Source organism: Leptodactylus fuscus, chromosome 3 (genome assembly GCF_031893055.1).
Source record: "Leptodactylus fuscus isolate aLepFus1 chromosome 3, aLepFus1.hap2, whole genome shotgun sequence".
Classification (NCBI taxonomy): Eukaryota; Metazoa; Chordata; class Amphibia; order Anura; family Leptodactylidae; genus Leptodactylus; species Leptodactylus fuscus.
Genome location: NC_134267.1, coordinates 140,216,212 through 140,237,130, shown reverse-complemented (window position 1 = coordinate 140,237,130; position 20,919 = coordinate 140,216,212). Strand labels below are relative to the sequence as shown.

Below are 20,919 nucleotides of genomic sequence, written 5' to 3'. Positions count from 1 at the left end.
ATGTGTCTAGTAAATGGTTTCATGGATAAGCTTTTTATTATTTCCTTTAATATAACTTTGTTTGCTTTTTTATTATAGCTCTAAACTGTACTTTAAGAACCCAGACAAAGATGACTTGGGCACATACTCCGTGGCAGTCAGTGATACGGATGGCATTTCATCTAGCTATGTGCTAGATGCAGATGGTAAGAATAGAAATTATTTGATTTTTATCATAATGTTACAAATCTAAATCTAACATTCATGAAGATGTATGATCTGCTTTTGTTGGCAAATAATTGTTGCCTTTGACAGCAGGGCATAGGAAAACTTTGAAAAGAATTGAATTGATGATGGCTGCACAGTGAATGCAAAGCCAAAAAATAATTGGCTGGGAGCTGAAGAAGGATGCATGTGATTAGCGACTTAGTTCAATAAATCACATGCTTGTCTCCTCTTCATCAAACTACTTCCTGCTAAATTGCTATGAAAAGCATTAATTATACCAGGACATCTGTGCATGATTCTCCTTTAACAGACAAATTATCTATCAATCTATTTTACTATCTATCTATCTATCTATCTATCTATCTATCTATCTATCTATCTATCTATCATCTATCTATCTATCTATCTATCTATCTATCTATCTATCTATCATATATCAAATGCAATATGCATATGAAGAGCTCAACGGAAAAATGGCCTAAGTCCAAAAATCAATATTGTGAGAAAAACGAAATTTAAAGTTTTAGCCTAAAGCAAACGGGCATTATTGTGGAATATATCTATCCAATGTAATCAGCTAATGAACACCGTTAATCCTAATCATAAATTGTATTATTTATTAAAAAAATTGCAGCTTCATGTATAAATATATATATATATATTATTTATTTAATATTATTAATTACTACTATTATTTATTATTATTATATAATAATAATAATAATAATTGCATAACAGAAATAAAGGCACATCTTAAATATGGCTTACACATCGAAGGCGCTACAGCACACGTATCTTTATGGTTGCCGCAGCAGTCGGCTTAAGTGCAATCTTATGCTAATATCGTCAAATATACCGTAAAAATTATTAAACGATGAAGAATAATAATTACCTGCCTCCCTTTTCGGCGCTAAATATGTGCAAAAGTCGATTTAGAGCCTTTTAAACAATAAGACAAAGTTTTTACACTAATATAAACAACAGACCGGAAGTCACGATTTCAATGAAAAAATGACCAACGAGAGTGAAGTAAGTAAGTTTGTATTGGACTTAGGCCATTATTCCATTGAATGTAAATTCTTCTGCATTGAAATATATGGACTTAGGTCATTAATCCTAGGTACCTTGTAAACCCAATGCATAGAACGAGGTACAAAGAAGCTTTCTAGGTAATAATTTGAAATATGACAAAATGTGGACTTAGGCCATTTTTCCGTTGAGCTCTTCATATGGATAACCTTGATTTTCTTTTTTTGCTTTCTAGAACTTGAACGTCTCATGGCTCTAAGCCATGAAATCAGGAATCCTAGTAAGTAGACCTTCTTCATATAGGTGCAATAGTTTACTTCTGTTTTACAATTTTAGTCTATAAATCTAATGCAACGTAAACTATACACATAACTGATTGTATTGAAGGGAATGATCATAAATGCCCTTGTAACCACTTTTATGAAATAATTCTGGTATATAGTAGTGATATAATGTAAGCTAGGGTCCTCCATAATAGAAAACATACAACACTATAGAACTCATTATATCAGAGCTCCTGACATTTTCCTGATAAAATGGCAGTGACCTGACATAGACGCAACCTGATCTCTGAACTTAATATAGATTTTTTTCAAGGTTACTTCTCTCTCCATTCCATCGGATTTCATGATATAGGTCATGTCTCTATTAGCATGAGTGTTAATGAAAAAGTGATCCAAGTTAGCTAAAATGATTTAGAAGGACTAATCCCCATTACTTGCAGTAATATTCAGTAGGTATGACCTTGTGAAAGGGATAAATACAAGATTTTCTAACGTATAGCAATTTTTTCAGTTATACATGTGATGTTCTCTTTTAGCTTACATAATACAACATAGACTTGATAACAATCAACTTCAAAGCCACAGAAAATGTACATAGTTTTAGATGGATATCAGTGGAATTAACATTCAGTATGGTACAACTATTGGTGACAATCTTGGGGAAAAATGGGGCATATTAAAAATTAATAGATTATGCTTCAAGGGGCTCTATCATTGGTATATGGTCATTTGAGATATTAATATGACTGAATAGCCTTTAAAAAGGCTATTCAGGTGCTTCTACTCGATTTTTCAAAGACCCCCCTGCTTTTATTACATATCGGTAAAAACAATATGTAAATGAGCCCCCCCCTGCACTCTGGGCATTCCCACAAGCCTCCATGCACTCCCAGCATCATACCATGTTAACGCCCCATCTGTAGCTTGTGCTCCAAGTTAGTCCTCCTCCTCTGTTCTAGTCCAGCGTTTGTATTTTGGAGCGTATGCAAGGTATGATGCAGGGGGGTGCACTGAGGCTTGTGGGGATGCCAGGGAGCACAGAAGGGCTCATTTACATATCGGTTTTACTGATATGTAATAAAAATGGGGGGTCTTTGAAAAATTTAGTAGCAGCACCTGAATAGTCTTTTTAAAGGATATTCAAGCATATGAATATCTCAAATTACCATATACCAATGATAGAGCTCCTTAACTTGTTATCGAAATGTAAGAATAAGGAAAAGCAGCTTGAAGAATGCACCAAATATTATTGGCGGGATGGTAATACAAATGACTCCATAGGTATACTGTAATAATCGCCTCCAGTATGTGAAAGAGTAATATCACTTACTATATTATAAAACAAACTTCTAAAAAGCCTATACAAATGTAATACACATCCAAAAATAAGTATGTATAATTCATTGGCTCTAATATTTCAAGCAATAACTAGAAAATAGGAGTAGCTGACAGCATAAACATGAAACAACACTAAATAATGAAAAAACTGTCTATGAGCTTAAAGATTAGAATTCCTAATAGAAGAAAACAAAAAGCCCAACATCAATTGAAGAATAAAAATGTTATTACTACTGGAAAGTGGGGAAGCAATAGCAAACATAAAATAATAATCTTTGTATCCTGTCATTAAAAGGCTAGAAACCACGCAAACCCATTCATTCCAGTAAGCATTGTTCAGACAGCATACATGACTATTTATGAGCACTGTATATAGGCAATAAGCTAAAAAAGGATTTAGTAGTCAGAATAATGTAAAAGATTCCAAGGCATGTACATAAATTTAGTGTGTTTTCTCTTCTGTAGAATATTGAGTTTGTCTCTGGGCATATTTCCCACAGTTCCCTTCTCTATCACCAAAAAGTTAGACTTTATCTAAACGCCACTTATTAGATTATATTGAAGATTCATTCCAGTCACTGCAAGTGTCAACTTTTATTAGGGAATCATAGGGGTTCCTAATAAATCACAAGAAAGTATGGGGTTCGAGGTTTGTTTGATGTTATTTCTTCACAGTATCACTTTGGTCTGCATTCTGTACAAAGGGCAGAATCTATGCATCTTATTCATGTTAATAAGTCTCTGTACTAGCACCAGTACTGATCATGCACAGTATTCAATACCTCAATGGCGTCTATATTCTAGTAACTGTTGGGGGCTCAAAGGACAGATCAGTCCCAATGATGGTATATCCTAACAATTTTCTGTCACTTGCAATGACTGAAATACCCATTTAAAGAAGCTGTTGATGGATTTTTTGCCCTAGATAACACAAACTTATGGATTAAAAAAAAAATACAAGACAATATTTTGTTCCAAAGTGTTATCAAAGTATATTGGACTTGTAGCAGATAAACTTGATAAAGTTTCTTATATCTGCCTTAGCAATAGGAAAATAGAAGCCAAGGATGGCCGCGCTAGTAGGAAACCTTAATGTTGAGCGGTCCACCAAGGGTGCTCTGGGAAATAATAGGTTGATCTGTCTCATGCACTATGTTGCATGATGAAGTGATGTAAACCACTGGCTTGCAACTTCCAAGTTGAACAGGTAACAGGATAGGGTTTAGGGAAGAGACTTTCCAAACTAGAGCCCGGCTGTGCACTCCCTCGGTGAAGTCAGGAATTGGTACACAAAATAGGCATATAATGCAGATTTATTATTAAGAAGTAATGCGTTTCGGGGTCTTAGTGCTGGACAAGCACCACCCCTTCATCAGATCTTAGACTTCAATTGTTTGAGCATATACCAAATAACCCGAAATGCATTATCTCTTAATAATAAATCTGCATTATATGCCTATTTTATGTACCAATTCCTGAATTCACCGAGGGAGTGCGCAGCCAGGCTCAAGTTTGGGAAGTCTCTTCCCTAAACCATATCCTGTTATGTCTGCCATACTAATCGATCTTTAAAGGGGTTGTATGGCATGGGGGAACAGGACATGCCACTCTTGTCCGTGGGCTAGATTTAGTATTGCAAATTAGCTCCATTCCCATAAAGGGAGATACGCTGCAATACCACATACAGCCCGTACAGAAGAGTGGAGTTATTTTTGGAAAGAAAACAGAATCCTTTTTTTCTAGTACTATACAGTGCTTGTGCTCCACATTCTAAATTCTGACACAGTCTGAGAAAGTGACAGTTTGTAGTCAAATACTGAAGGTCAGTAGCCAGAATTGTATGTAGAAAATGACATTTATGTGAATAAACCATAAATGTCTTTTGTATTAAAACTCCTTTAAGTGAATGGGGTTAAGACATAGCCTGTTGACGCATATAGGACTGACATGTTTCTGGATAAAAGACCATCATTGGCGAAAACATACATAAATGTGTAATGCAAGCTTGAATATGTTTAATGTTTGTTATTTGGTTCTTGCTTTCTTGACCTTCATTTTGTAAATTTACTTTTAGCTATTCCACTCAAGTCAGAACTGGCTTATGAGATTTTGGAAAAAGGCAGAGTGCGCTTCTGGTTGGAAGCCCACAACTTGTCTGCAGAAGCGAACTATAGGTTTGTTGTGAATGATTTGGAGGTTAAAGACAGTGAGGTTTGTATATTTCTTTTTCCCTGCAGATATTTTTCTTAAGCTTCTTGGTGTAGTGCTATAACAAAGGATATGTTACTATACTCTTACCCTGCTACTTCTTAATATCACTGCTTATTGCAATGGAATGGAATATGGGTCCCTTAAGAAGAATTACACCAATTGCTGTTCAATATAATACGATGATTCAGAACACAGCGGCATAGCAGTAGCAGCAAATTAATCCAGCCTTCCAAAATCCAATGTCTTTTCTTACAATATAAAGCGCTAATGTACAACAGTATCAACAAAAGATTATTGTAATATTTCCTATTGCCGAAAGGAAGTGTGAGGGCATTTGGATATTGATCTGTATAATAATCCACAGCTAATATTGATCGGTTACATAATCTCTAAATATATTTGTGTTTTCCCCTTAAGGAGTAGATACAATTATTGTTTTCTTCTTTACTAAAGCAATGTTTCTGTAACGTAACAGCATGAGTTCCTTGTGCGGCGGATTGGCTGAAAGTCCTATTGTGTTCCACAATAGATAAAAGGCTTTCCAATTCTTGCGGATACATTGTCAGTAAGATCAACAGAATGAATGGTATAAACAGCTTTATAAGCTTCCACAGGCTAGTAATAATGAATAAGTCAGGGATACATGTATTACTTTTGTTATTAAGCTATTATTGTCCTGGGTGGTGAGAGGGCAAAGCATCAATGCTTATGAAAAAATATCCATCAGTAATATATAGATATGTCTGGTTTTGCACAGTTGTAGTCTGAATTAGGGTCTGTAAAACTTAATAATAAATTGTTTATTTGTTCGGAAGATATGAGGAAAGAAGCTAATCCAGAAAAAAAAGTTAAAGGGGATCCGTCTCTATGTATTACCCTCAAAGACTCCTGTAACAGCTGGATAGGGGAAAAGATGGATTGTATTTTCTTGGCATTCTCTACAGTCACGGTCAGCAGGATGGCCCAGTGGTTAGCAATATTGCCTTGATTCAAATCTGACCATGGACAACATCTGCATTGAGTTTGTATATTTGTCCAATGTTTATGTGTGTTTCTTCCCTTTTATTTTGGGAACCTTTTATGGGTCAGTGACTGTCAATGCCTGTAAAGTGCTGTGGAATATGTTGGCGCTATACAAGTAAGCACAATAAATAGTTACGGTTAGTTTGCAAAGTACCTGTGCCAAAGGACTTGTCCATTAGAGCCTTGGCCATAAGATCTCTGAGCTTAGGAGTTGCATATAGTGGATGCAGCAGAAAATCCTCCTAGTAGTTGGCAGTGGTTAGGAACATTCTTCGCGACCTGGTGAAGGTCTGCTCTCTAGAGTATGAAAAAGTTGGAGATGGGGAGGGCCTCTTTTCTTTGAAGGGAGTTCTCCTTTAGCGTGCCTGAGCCTAGTCATCTCCTGTACCCTGGTGGCGGGCTGTTATTTTGTTTAAAAAAAAATGCATATTTGTGTGATATAGGGATAATTTTGTGACAATGGACTAGAGGTTGTGTTAAGTTTAGTTTTTTTTTTTACTATAATTATCTTTGTTATATTTGGGGCCCCTGGCCTTAAAGACGAAGTTGCTATTAAAGGGGCTTTATTGGATTATAATAATGATGGCCTATCCTTAATATACGGATCGGTGGAGGTCCAAAACATGGGATCCCTACTTATTTTATTTTCCTTACTTGTATAGCGCCATCATATTCTGCCACACTTTTACAGATATTCTCAACGCTGTCTGATATAGGGCTCCCAATCTAAATCCTAAATCAGTATGTCTTTGGAGTGCGGGAGGAAATCAGAGTATCCCAGGGAAACCCACAGAAACATGGGAAGAACTCTTTGTAGATATTGGTTTGAAGGGTGCTGTGGCCTTTTCACTGAATGCTAAGCACAGCGCCATACTTAGGGACTATGTTTGGAATTGCAGCTCAGTTCCATACACTTCAATGGGACTAAGATGCAAACAGCCTACTTGACAAATCAACATGATATTAATAGCCTCTGAAGTGGAAGAAAAGTCCACTAGAGCACTTCAAGCACCTATCTGTGAGAGCTTTGGGTATCACCATTTTTTTTTCTTTAATGTAGACTGTGACCCCAATATAGGGATCACAATGTACATTTTTTTCCCTATCAGTATGTCTTTGTAGAATAGGAGGAAATCCACGCAAACATGGGGAGAACATACAAACTCCTTGCAGGTGTTGTTCCTGGCGGGATTCGAACCCAGGAGTCCAGTGCTGCAAGGCTGCAGTGCTAACCACTGAGCCACCATGTTGCCCCTGGGTATCACCATTATTGAGAGACAAATTATATTGTTTGTATAATAAAAAAAAATTCAATATACTTTCGGTATCAATTACTCTCAATTGTTTAGATCTTTGCTTGCTGTCATTCATTCTGTTACTTCTAGTGGATAAAAATCAGTCCATGGTCATGTGATATACAGTCCAGGGTCATGTGATATACAGTCCATGGTCATATGATGAACATACAGGTGCACAGCTTGTTATAACAGCACAGTAATCAGATATCTGCCTGGTAACGAGTTGTGCACCTGTGTACTCATCACATGACCATGAATCATATATCACATGACCATGGGCTGTTCATTCACTGGGAGTAAGCAGAATGAATGTCAATAAGCAGAGATCTAGAAAACTGTGAGGAAGTTATACAGAAAGTATATTGGAAGATTGTCTAACTTTATATTATACAAACAATAACATTTGTCTCTCAATATTGGTCTGAAATTGGCCAACCCCTTTAAATTTTAGTAAATACTGTATATAAATACTGTATACTTTTGGTAGCTTTGGTAGGTTTAAACATGTCAAAAAGAAAATGGGGATATAAGTAAAATAAACTAATACAAAAATAACAAACAGTACACAAGAATATTTTATTAGGCATTAGACAATACTGTAATAACACTTAAAAAGCACCAATGTGCTATTTAAACAATCATCCTATCACTCTTATAGATAACATGGCATTCCCTAAGCCTATAGACATGTATCTGTGCCTGACTAGAGAAATAACCAATATCCCTAGTGTATAAGTCTATTTACATAGGCATAACATAGAACATGTCACATCAGCATTATAAAGTTACCAATAACAAACTAACAAAGTAACCTCCAACAGTGTGGAACCAGGGGAGAAAGCGACCCAATCCATATTGCCAATGAGGTCTTCAACGGGATATTTAAGGGGTTTATTTCTCCCCTGTGGTTCTCCTCCGGTTTACTTCCATTACTTTATTACTTTTGTATTGGTTTATTTTGTGTGTAGGGATATATATATATATATATATATATATATATATATATATATATATATATATATAGTTTTTATTACCTATAATATTACTATTTCAGCTAATTGAGTCTTACTTGAATTCTAATGTTTCACCTTTTTCAGAGTCACCGTCTTAAGTTTGATAGATCGTCTGGCATTATTGAGATGGTTATGGATAGATTTACTGTAGAAAATGAAGGTACCTATACAGTACAAATCCATGATGGTAAAGCCAAGAACCAGTCTTCATTAGTTCTCATTGGAGATGGTAAGTCACTGGCACTTACATTAAGTTGTTATTTTTAACACAAGATTAACCCATATACATGCTACTTTCTGACTTGAAATTGCCTTTAAGGCTGAAGCCCCATGTTGCGGAAACGCCACTTTTTTTCTGCAGATTTTGTTGCAGACTTTTGAGCCAAAGTCAAGAATGGCTACAAAAGTAATGCGAACTCTACAAAAAGCTCTTATACTTCTCTCTTCTGCTCAATCCACTCCTGACTTTGGCTCAAAAAAACGCAACAAAATATGCTGTGTTTCTGCAATATGAGGCCTCAGCCTAAAAGGGCAAAGTTTATGTCACAATAAGTAGTACATAAAAGCAACACATATGTTTTTTACAACCTGAACCTGCTCACATCATTGTCTTCACTTGTACACATTTATATTTGCAGCATTCAAGGCAGTTCTGGCTGAAGCTGAATTTCAGAGAAAGGAATATATCAGGAAACAAGGTAAATATAATAGGGCACAAAGTGTTGTAAATGCTAAAAGCAACACCAGGTTGGACCTAGTACTGCTTATAAATTAGTCACACTTGTCACATCTCTAAAGCTCTACCATTTCTACTTATGCATATGTACTTGTAACAAAAGCGGCATCACAAATATGGCTTTAAGGCCAAATTCCATATTTTTAAATGTATTTACACATAAAAACTGGATAAATCTGTCTCATTGCATTTACTGAAAAATGTAACTTGCAGATAAAAAAATACCATTGTCAGTTTTAATAAAATATTAACGGATTCTGAGCAGGAAATAAGCTTCTTTAAAGCATTGCATGGGTTAAATTGTAATCCATATCATACCTGCGTTAAGAAGTATGCTCATTATCATGACACCACTGGCAGTAAATTGCAAAAAATCATCCTATAAATTTTTCATTCAATAATTGCAGAAATTCATCATTTAAAATGGAATTTGAACACACACCATTACACTTAACGTAAAGTGGAAAAGTAGTGTCTATTCATTCCTTTATGCAAATAGCTCTGATGAAAATGTTTCCTATAATCTCATCATATCGAGCCTTTTAAAATTATTTTCATGCCGTTTTATAGGATATAATCAGTCATACATTTCACATATTTAATATAACATAGTTGATCATTTTAATGCAATGCGGTTACTATGCAATATGTTACCTAGCTAGTGAATGTAAAACAATATCCATGCAAATCTTTTGAGTTAACAGGCTTGTCCAGGACTAGAAAAAAAATGTATGCTTTTCCTTGAATAGCATCAAGAAAATTTTGGATTTTTTTTTTCTGTTTTAAAAGTCATTTGCGTTATTAGATCCATCCCATGGACAGAAGGGGCATTATTTCTGTAAAAGCAGCAGGTCCCCTTTTCTAGGCCTGGGCAACCAATTTAATCTCAAAAAGTTAACTTGACACAGAGAGGTAGTTTGACACTTTGGGGTCCCAGTGTAAAATTTGTAATGGAGCATCCACCTATCTTCTCCATTTAGAACAGGGGTAATTAATGATAGTGGTTTATTTGAGTGAAAATTCAGCACCAAATAAAGCACAATTTTCCTCCATGTGAATAGACCCTCAGGATCCAGCACCAGGTTAAGATTTTTGCCTGTAGATTTCCTATACCTATGCCCCTGACTGCACATTGACTCTTTTATGTGAAAATACAGAAGATTTATTAAAAAATTCTGTTTTCATAATTGTGACTCTAAGGGTCCATTCACACGGAGCAAGGTGCTGCGTGATGTGGCACATATACGGCATGTGAGACTTTGCGCGCCTAAAAAGGACACATCACGCGGCACGTTACTCTGTATGAATGGACCCTTAGAAATAATATATATGAAGGATCAGCTCATAAAATCTTTCATAGGAAAGTCCAGCAGTCCACACACAGATAACCCAGGGATTACATCCAGTACCCCTGAATCACTAGAAACTTCCCATTTATTCCATAGTATTACTAAAAGCATACAGACATCCATAAATGGCCATGTTATGAGCCCTTTATCATATAGCATAGATCTGTATTATTATCGTATGGTTTTTAATTTGCATATTAGAGTTTATTCCCAAAGTTGCAAACAATATACTTTCTGGCTAGAAACATTCATGTCTAAGTGTGACTAAAACCCAGCCCATCACTTTCTACCCATGTACATGAATGGTTTATTAAAGGGATTGCCCACATACACTTAACCCTCTATACATAGGCTTGTGATAAATGTCTGATTGCTGGGGTTTCCACTGTCTGCCCCCTCCCTATTTGAACTGAGCAGCAGTGGTTCATGTTGGCTGCTGCTCCATTCAACTTTATTGGACTGGCAAAGATGGCAAAACAAGGTACTCAAGTATCTTTAATAATCCCAAGGTGAGCCCAAGGTACGCATACACTACTGCAACTCCATTCAACCAGGGAACTGTGGTCCCCCTGAGGGGACTTTCACTGTGAATAGACACTTACCTCCATTTCTGTGGATAGTAGATAGGAGTTTTATGTTCTCCGGGTACTGATAGGCTACTTGGCTTTCTCAAGGATTAAAGGGAGTGAAAGCAATATGTATATTTCTATATGTTCAATGAGAATAGATTAAGTAAATTTATTTACATAAAGCTAGAAACCAATTTGGAAGGATGAAATGAAATTACTTTGATTTACTAGAGATAATTTCTATTTAATATTTTGTTAACGTCCTAAGAGAAGAGATCTTTATCTCATTAGGAGTGAAATCACTTCTCTGTATTGCAGTAGGTTATAGTTTATCATACACAGCTCAATACTCTCACATACACATTTTCATTTGCAGTATTCACTCAATCTTCTCTTACCCTGTAATGAATTATTCCACTGATGACTCCCTCAGCCCTTACCATTTATTGTAGAATACAATAATTGCTATTAGGATATTTGTAAATGTGTTCACAGTATATCTGCTTATGTAATTTACAGGTCCACACTTCCTGGAATATTTGTATTGGGATGTTACAGAGGAATGTGAAGTATTGCTTGTTTGCAAGGTAGATATCCATAAAATCAAAGTCTACCAGTGGAATTGTATCTAGAAGTTAGCTAGTGGTATTATCATGTTAATAAATCTGTAGCTACTCTTTGGTACTGTACACTTTCCATATCATGTATCTATTATTGCTTTTTGGCCTCCTGGAATGTTAAACTACACTACAAAAACCGCACATCTTTAGCCAACTCTGAGTCTCCTTCGTACTTACTTGAGTAGCATTAAGTAGGTAATCGTTGCAATAAAGTTTGATAGCGATATGATCATTACGGCTAGTCCGACTTTGTTACCTTCTCTTCCAGTAATGATCTATATGAAAATATTATCCTTCTGCTTTTATTGGAATTAATCTTGTTTAGACCAGTGCCCTTATAAAAATGAGTAATAGCAACAAATGAATAAATACATCATTGACTGTTTAGCTGGAATTTAGTGTCATTCTATTAGAAATGATTTATTAATAATACTATTGCTTTTACAGGTTGCAAACACAAAGAAGGAAACAGTATTCAAGTGGTATAAAGAGGAGATTCCAACCGAAGCCCTGGATGTTCCCGACGTGCAGCAAGGCGTGTGCATATTCCGCATCCCCAAGGTATAGTTCGGCATCATTTGCTCCAGAATAGGTTACACGATAAGTCATTGTTGGTTTAGATTGTGTTCAAGTTGAACGGTTGTATAATTTTTGTAAAGCATGCCACTATATTCCTTGACCTTTGTCTGGCATTGCAGCTCAGTCTCATTCCCATATATAAATTAAGTTTTTTTCCAAGCAGTGATTAAAGAAATTCAGCAAAATTAATCAAACTATGAGCAGAACATAAACAGAGATAAAGAATAATGGACCTCTTCCATATTTTTGGACCCATTCCTGGTACAACTGCAAAATACAGCCCATAATACTACCATGTGAAAGCAATTACTAGTTATGATATAAGAGAAAAATCCCCAAAAATTATGATCTCACCACACAATATGTGACCATACACAGAACAAAATAAAAAAAAAGGGTCAACACTATTAAAACTTAGTATTTAATGAACCATATAAAATACATGGATTATAAATATTAAAATGGTTCAAGCAGACAATAGCTCAAAAATCAAACAATATCAAAGCCTGTCCCTACAACGTGCAAAATGAGATACGGCAGTCCCAAAGAAAAAAGATCCAATATTTTACTGTGATTCGGTTGTCAGGGATGAGTTGACATTCCAGGTCACAATGTATATAGTTGAAGACCCGAATAGGGGGATAAAAAAGGACCAAAAAGCATGACAGTATAGAGGCCAGATAGAATGCTTTCCCTAAATCCAACAGAACGGGGAAGGGACTAACTGTACCCCTAGGCCTATCTCAGGTTCACTGTCCTAAATGACATGCCCTGACCGAAACCTGACCCTAACTAAAGGGGGGTACCCTAAATGATCTCTTTAAAAAATTACTTATGCAAACATAGAAGGGAGGACGGGTAAAGTCCTTTAACAATCGTCACACCCGACATGCATATTTCATCAGTGTTGGTAAATATATGAAGCATAAATAGCAAATGTGGGGAGAAAAGCACACACATACACAATTATACTCAAGCTCAAGACCAATACACCCTTCCAATATTTCACACACAGGGTGTAGGTCAAAGAAAGTGTTAAACAGAACAGAGATAGAAGTAAGCCTCTAGTTAGATTGCATAATGGCGTCTCACGCCACACCCCGGAGTGACAGCACGTGTAGTTATGCTATAAGCCACATTTCTTTTACTCCCTTTAAAAACGCCCAGATAGAAACATGATCCAAAGTGATGTAAAATTGAAAAAGAAGTGACATTGTGCCATTGCATTGTAATGAACCACTGCAATACTCCCTGACATGTTTTCAGCTTTCTTTAGCATCTTGCTAGCATATTAATTCTTTTTACTTTATTATTTCAATGTGGAAATTTATCACTTTTCTATTACTCTTATAGCTGACTAAAAAAGATCAAGGTGAATATAAGGCTACATTGAAAGACGATAGAGGCCAAGACGTATCTATTCTTGAACTCTCTGGAAAAGGTAAACAGACATATTTTTCTTTACTGCATGAGATACTACAAGAATCTTAGAAAAAGAAAATTGCATGGTGATGCTAAATAATCCTGACGGTAGAGGACAGAGATGTACTACTTAATTCCACCATGTATAGTGCTCACCTTGGTCTGTAGACTGTGCATTGATTATGGCCAAATGCCCAAAAAACACATTGGGACACATCTTTCTCCAAGGACATAATTTACTCACTTAGTCATTTTGTACACTGACAGAGATAATAAAATATATGGGACTCCCTGTTGTGCAACATTACGCACCAATTTAGTAAATATCCTTAGATTTGGAATTTAGTATTGTAGTATGAATCTAGTGGGCATCTATCTAACTGCAAAAGCAGTACCAAGGTCAGCACAGGAATTAGGCTCAGCCTAATGGTGCTTAATGGTACCTGTAGAAATCCTGCTCTTGTGCTACCTGTTGGAGTCCTATTCATTCATACTGAGATCTCAACGTGCAGCAGCAAGACAATAAAATTGTCCTACAGTAGTAGGCAGTCATCGATTGGGGAGATACCAATTGTACCTGCAAGACAATTGACAGCACATTGCTGTGAACCACAATTCCTATAAGGTTAATATAATTATAATTCATTTCTTATAAGTGAATAGATTAAAACCAAAATATCTCATATACATCATTGACATAGGTCAGTGTTGGACTGGTGTTTCTAGGGCCCATCATTATAATTCAATATGGGGATCCACTGTATACCTGTATACATGCAAATAAATTTTCCCCAACATTAGTTTGAAAATTCCTAGAATGTCACTATCATACATTTATTTTTCAGTAGTAGCTTGCTGCCTGGCCCTTGCTTCTGATTGTTTCGATCCTGAGATCATTTCTATAGCCTGCTGCCTGGATTCTACCTTGAATTAGGACCCTTTTAGCTCTTTGTGTAAATATTATGTGCCCACACTACAGCAGACCTTAAGCAGCAGGAGGTGACGTGAGATCATTGGTGATTGGGGAGCCTACAGTGTTATTGAGAAATTGGGGTCCAAGGAAGAATGATATTAGTTGACTGATTATGCACCTAGATGTGATGCCAGTCGCTCAAAGAGCCCATAGTATATACAAATAAACTGGGTTGTTTCTTTACTAATGTACCCAGTATATTACATCAGTATATATCCTGATTGAGATCTGTATGAATTACAATGAATGTACTATTCCATGCAAGGTTGACTCAGAGGCCCAGCCAGGGAATTCACCTGTGGGCCAGTCCTTGCTTGATATAGGTTCTATAAGACATAGGTCACATGGGCATCATATACCAAATGGTTTATATTGCCCAATACTTTAATGACAGCTTGAATATATGGCTGAGAACAGGGAACAATGTAGCATTGTTTAGATAGTTCTTTGTCAATCACACCAAGTTGTCCAGAGCAGGAGACAATCTTTGCAGCAGCTTTTCGCTAGCTAATAGAGGGGGGGGTCTTGAACTGTGGTTCACCTCTGTGATGACCCTATATTTTAAGGCCTAAAAGAACTCATGGAAAGAGGTCATTTGTAATATACAGATTAGCCTAGTAATACTTTCAGGCTCATGGGTTCTTTCTTTAGATGCAAATGTATCCATACCACTAATACTTTCCATAGAATATTTACTGGGGCAATGTTGACAGTAAAAAAAATATAGGCAGAAGAGTCACATTGCAAGTATGAACTAGAATAAAAATGCACATACGAAAGTATTGTTGAATTGTCAAAGTTTAATTTTCCTTGCTATTTCATTGAAAACTCTGTAACTACGCATCATGTCACTTCCCATAAAAATATTCATTTATGTATTTCTATCTTAGTGTTCAATTTCCAGCTTAACTGTTTTTGCAGCACTGTAATAACCATCCAGTCCATGAAGAATTATCTCTTTGTTGACATTTACCTGACTAAACATTTTTCTTGAAACAGCAATTAGGGTTTTGCTGTGTAAACAAAGTCCAATAACAAATCTGGCACTTTTGTCTTAAGATTGCAATGAGGAAGATTAATGCATGGCTTTTTTGCATGTCACACTCATCACATGCTTGGCTAAAACAGAAATATTCCTTCTGTAGATATAGAACATTACTTATGGTTATTTTCATTTGTAACTGATTCTATATCTCATTGTAAAATGGAATATATTCTATTTGTTCTCACTTGTAAGTGATTTAATGTTTTCTTTTTGTCACTAGTTTATGAAGATATTGTCCTAGGAATGAGCAAAGTCAGCGGTAAGATTTTATCTTTTATTATTTATCAGAAAGTTAGATTTTAGGTATGGAGTATACTCGGAAGAGTTATTTAACAAAGCATTGCTTAGAGCACAAAGTAAGATTCTGCACTGGTCGGGTTATCAAACTCAATGATAATATTTGAAGAACATTATTATGCGTAATTGCTATGTAACATTACTAGAATCACAGTTGGGTTTATTTATTAACATCAGCATAAAAAATTAAAAAATCTCTAATAAAACTCTAGTAAAGAGTAATAGGGGTGGTTATACTGTAGAAATGTAGAAAAACATGCTATGGATGTAAATCAAGCAGATACAAATATTACTAGGGCTATAAATAAGGCAGAATATGCCATGATCTCATCTTTGACCAATATCAATGCAAATGTAAAGAAAATACAACGAAAAGATACATTTGGCATAAATGAGGGTATAAGTAATTATTCAAAAATTCACAAGTTTATAACCCAGTGGACAGTGAGTTTTAAGGTGCAGATAGCTAAAAGGTCCAGGGACAGAGTGGTAAACATCCCAGTGCCGCACAAGCTACCAACCATGGCAGTCCATTCAATCCAACCACCATAATTGGTAAACAAGTTTACCTTATCACAGAATTATTACAATCATACTGATATCCTTTGATGGATTGTGCACCGTATTGTGGCTTCTATTATGAATAGAAGTCAAAATGCACCGATGAGAAGAAACCTTATATTGGTTTTGATGGTACTTAACATAAAAGAGCACAAAAGTTTAGATTTGATATAGCATTTAATAATTTGCAGAGATTAAAATCGAATTAAAATTCCAGTTGAATAAGAAAATACAGTATACGGAAGAATTCCCTGAAATGGAAAAAGTTCATGTGATGCGTCGTGCAAGGAATTATAAACCTTGTCTGCAAAAATTTTATAATAGTAGAGGAAACGCAAAACAAAAAAATAGAGGTATTTTACAGATAATGGTTGTGGATCCTTTAGTTGTTGGCATATAGTAAAATGGAATTTAGGAATCTATAAAACCCAAAGCGGTTGGCATTCACATAGGTAGAAATGAGAGTCATGAAACAAGTATTATGTAAATATGACAGCAAAATATTTGGCAAGATATCATTCTCAAACTTTTGAGATATACATATTGTAAAGAAGTGTGAGGACCATTTGTGGCTGGATGTTAGTTATGAAAAAGTCTGTTTATTGTGAAGACAAAGGTACTTTTAGTGGGCGCTTATGAGGATCTAGGTATAAGTCTTTTCATAAGTTATTATCTCATAGAATAGCAAAGACAGACAACTTTATACCATTCCTACTGTTTAGGGTGTCTAATAACCTGAGGTTGTGGAGATGAATTTGATATATATGTTCTCTTTACTACCTGGTAGTAGTGAAGACTAGAGATGAGCGAACAGCGTTCCATTGAGTACATGTTCGATCGAATATCAGGCTGTTCGAGATGTTCGATTCCAGTTGAACACCAGGTGGCAAACTCACTAAAAATTCGATTCCCCTCCCACCTTCCCTGTTGCCTTTTTTGCACCAATAACTGCGCAGGGGAGGTGTGACAGGAACTATGACAACGGAGGCATTGAAAAAAAAAAATCGGAAAAAGTAATTGGCTGGCAAAATCAGGTGACCTCCAATTTATGCGAATAGTGGATTTAATATCCGGTTCATATGAGACTGTGAACTATGTGACTGTGAGACAGGGATAGATGAACAGGCAGGGTTAGCTAGGGATTACCTTTATTTAGGTGGGAATGTTACTCACCCAGCTCTCTGGAGCTCTATCTGGTCGGGATCCCTGTCAGCTTGCGATATGTGCAAGCTGACTTTTTCCCTTAGGAATGCATTGACCAGCGTTGATTGGCCGAATGCCATACAGAGTACATCATTCGGCCCATCAGCGCTGGTTCTGCCGGAGGCTTGTCTGTGAGGAGGTGGAGTCTAAGATCAAACCAGAATGGAGACTGCTGTGGATCGATCTTAGATTCCACCTCCTTCGGCAGAACCAGCATTGATTGGCCGAATGCTGTACTCTGTATGGCATTTGGCCAATCAACGCTGGTAAATGCATTCCCATGCCAAGATGTAGCAGTGCCGGCCGTGCGCTCAGCACTGCTACAGCGGAGATGAAGCAGAGCTGAGTGTACGCTGAACCCTGCTGCACACTCAGCTCTGCTGAGATGCAGCAGAGCTGAGTGTGCAGCAGGGTTCAGCGCACACTCAGGTACATCTCTGATGCAGCAGAGCTGAATGTGCAGCAGGGTTCAGAGCATCCCTGATGCAGCAGAGCTGAGTGTGCAGCAAGGTTCAGCGCACACTCAACTCTGCTACATCCCTGCTGCAGCAGAGCTGAGTGTACAGCAGGGTTCAGTGCATCTCTGATGCAGCAGAGCTGAGTGTGCAGCAGGGTTCATCGCACACTCAGGTCTGCTACATCTCTGATGCAGCAGAGCTGAGTGTGCAGCAAGGTTCACATCTCCGGTGTAGCAGTGCGCTCAGCTCAGCTGCATTTCCTGACATAATACAGTGATGTGGGCATGTTAGATGCCCCCAGACATGCTTTCCCTGCTGTCCCAGTTTCATTCCAGGGTGTTGGCATCATTTCCTGGGGTGTCATAGTGGACTTGGTGATCCTCCTGAGTCGAATAGTAGTTTCCCCCTAAACGAGTATTTATTCACCATAGACTATAACGGGTTTCGATGTTCGATCCAACAGTCGAGTATTGAGCGACTACTTGAATCGAACTTCGAACTTCGAACATTTCACTGTTCGCTCATCTCTAGTGAAGACACTATTGATAAAATATTTTCTATGATAAAATACTTACGAGTAAAATAATTCTGAATAAATTTCCAATATATTTACTACACAAATGTATGATTTGTATTTCCTAACCTTAATGGTTTTGCATTTAAATGAATGCTCCCTATTATGTTCACATTTGTGTTGTCACTTTCATTTATAACAGTTGCCAAGAGACAGTACCTTGCTGGTTCAGTTGTACCAGAGATCCAAACAGCACCTGACAGACTACTTTTGCATATAACAGTGTCTGCAGGGCTTTTATTGTTTTTTTGATGCCAATAATATTGCTGCATTTTTGCATGACAGAAATGAAGATATACCCCTGCATAAACTCTAGAATTACAGCGTCAATACTGCCTAACTCAGAGCAATGTTAGTGTCATTCAAAAGAACTTATGTATCAGCCAATAAGGACCTGCTCTAGGGTTAACAGATAACTTATACCTGGAGTTTTCTTTTAAAAGAGTTAGGCCACAAAAAATATTAATCCTCTATCTATAGGATAGAGGATAAATTGCTGCTCGGTGGGCCCAACTCTTAGGTCACCTCAAATCCCAGAGTATAATAAATGGAGGCCCAGGGGAGGTGAGTAAAAATAGCAAACACTTATCCTCACCTCCTCTGGGTATCTGGCAGTCACCAGGTGTCCTCTACTGGCCTCTGGCTGATGTCATGTTCCACAAAGTCACTAATGAAGCCTGTGATTGGGCCTTAGTGGTCACATGAGGCATGAAAGTGTAATGACTCTTTGATCCAACATCATGACGTCAGTGCAAACCACATGACTGCTGAGGCCTGTTCCTGACGTCATTCAGGAGATGGGAAGAGAACTGAAGAGGACAGGAACCCATATTTGATCCCAAGAAAGGCTTCACAATACGGGTTAGGGTCTCAGCAGTCAGACCCCCACTATTCATCAATTTATCCTCTATCCTAAGAAAATATATTTTTCCAGGCATAACTACTTTAACATTATACTGACCAAACTAAGCATACTGTAACTTTCCAAAATTATTGTCATACCAGCTATATGATGGATAATATAGTACAGTTGTATAGCCTGATATTTCAAGTTTGCTATTGACTTAACAATAGATCCATCATGGGTTGACTTAAAAGTGAACAAAGCCCTGTGGTATGCCTTTGTGGTTGGAAGTGTGAATTTAGAATTCTTTACATGTCACTGTTTTCTTTTCCTAGTTCTCATATGGGATAGAATAAGAATAAATTAATTTACTATATTCACATACTATAAAATATGCAGGATGTGGTACGCTCTGTAAAAAAAAATCATTCTATGTCATATTCTCCTATATGTGACATTTTCTAAATCTGAATATGTGCTCCTCTGATATTACATAATAGATTTTTAAAAGACTCTAATGCCTTTCAGCCTGCATGCAATTTCAGAAGACAAACCTTTATTGCTGTAGCAGTTCTGTAGACTTTCGAATATAAACTGTATCTTATCTTTTTAATTTTCCTCTCTTCTACTCTCAACCTCCCTTGAGTAATTACAAAGCTCTTCCTCAAAATGCATTTTAAAGTGTTTCACCTCATTTTAAATTTTCTTTTACTGGGTCTAAAAATGAATATGCTAATGTTTTTTAGCTCATCGGTGCTCTGAAACTCTTGCTGACTAATGTGTATTTTTATGTTCATTTTTTTCAAGGAGATATACATATGTGCAGGCTGAAAAGCCAGAGAAAGCACACATAAATTGCTTTTACAATAATGTATGTATAATATGAAGAAAAAAATCTGCCAACATGTTAATCTGGATTAGGATAATCCAAACAGAGAAAAATGCACTTTGATAAATAGTAGACCTGAAGCTTATAAAACTATGTTTCTATCTATCTATCTATCTATCTATCTATCTATCTATCTATCTATCTATCCAAATACAAAACTCTAGCTGTACATGACATATAAAAATTGAGTTGAAAATGCAGTACTGCTAGGAGAGGGGATAACTTGCATCAGTGGGAGTCAGACTTCTCAGAACCCAATGATCAGGAGAATAAGGCCTTTTGTCACCCGTTCTGAATGGAATGGTGGTCGGGCAGTGCACAAACATTGCTTCTAGCATTTCAGTGGGAACGCTGAACTTTGCACTTGCCGACCACTGCTCCATTCAAAAGAGGGGAC

General features: G+C 36.7%; 1 protein-coding gene across 2 annotated transcripts in view; it reads left to right on the top strand.

Annotated features, from left to right (window-relative positions):
- Positions 1-20,919, top strand: part of MYOM2 (myomesin 2) — a 135,039-nt gene that overhangs the window by 87,705 nt on the left and 26,415 nt on the right. For both annotated transcript variants that reach the window (XM_075268413.1, XM_075268412.1), the window contains 9 exons: positions 79-185; positions 1,472-1,516; positions 4,933-5,069; positions 8,488-8,632; positions 9,042-9,101; positions 11,577-11,644; positions 12,125-12,238; positions 13,610-13,697; positions 15,917-15,955. In XM_075268413.1, coding sequence (XP_075124514.1) covers positions 79-185; positions 1,472-1,516; positions 4,933-5,069; positions 8,488-8,632; positions 9,042-9,101; positions 11,577-11,644; positions 12,125-12,238; positions 13,610-13,697; positions 15,917-15,955 — 803 coding nt within the window. The remainder of the gene's footprint in view (positions 1-78; positions 186-1,471; positions 1,517-4,932; positions 5,070-8,487; positions 8,633-9,041; positions 9,102-11,576; positions 11,645-12,124; positions 12,239-13,609; positions 13,698-15,916; positions 15,956-20,919) is intronic.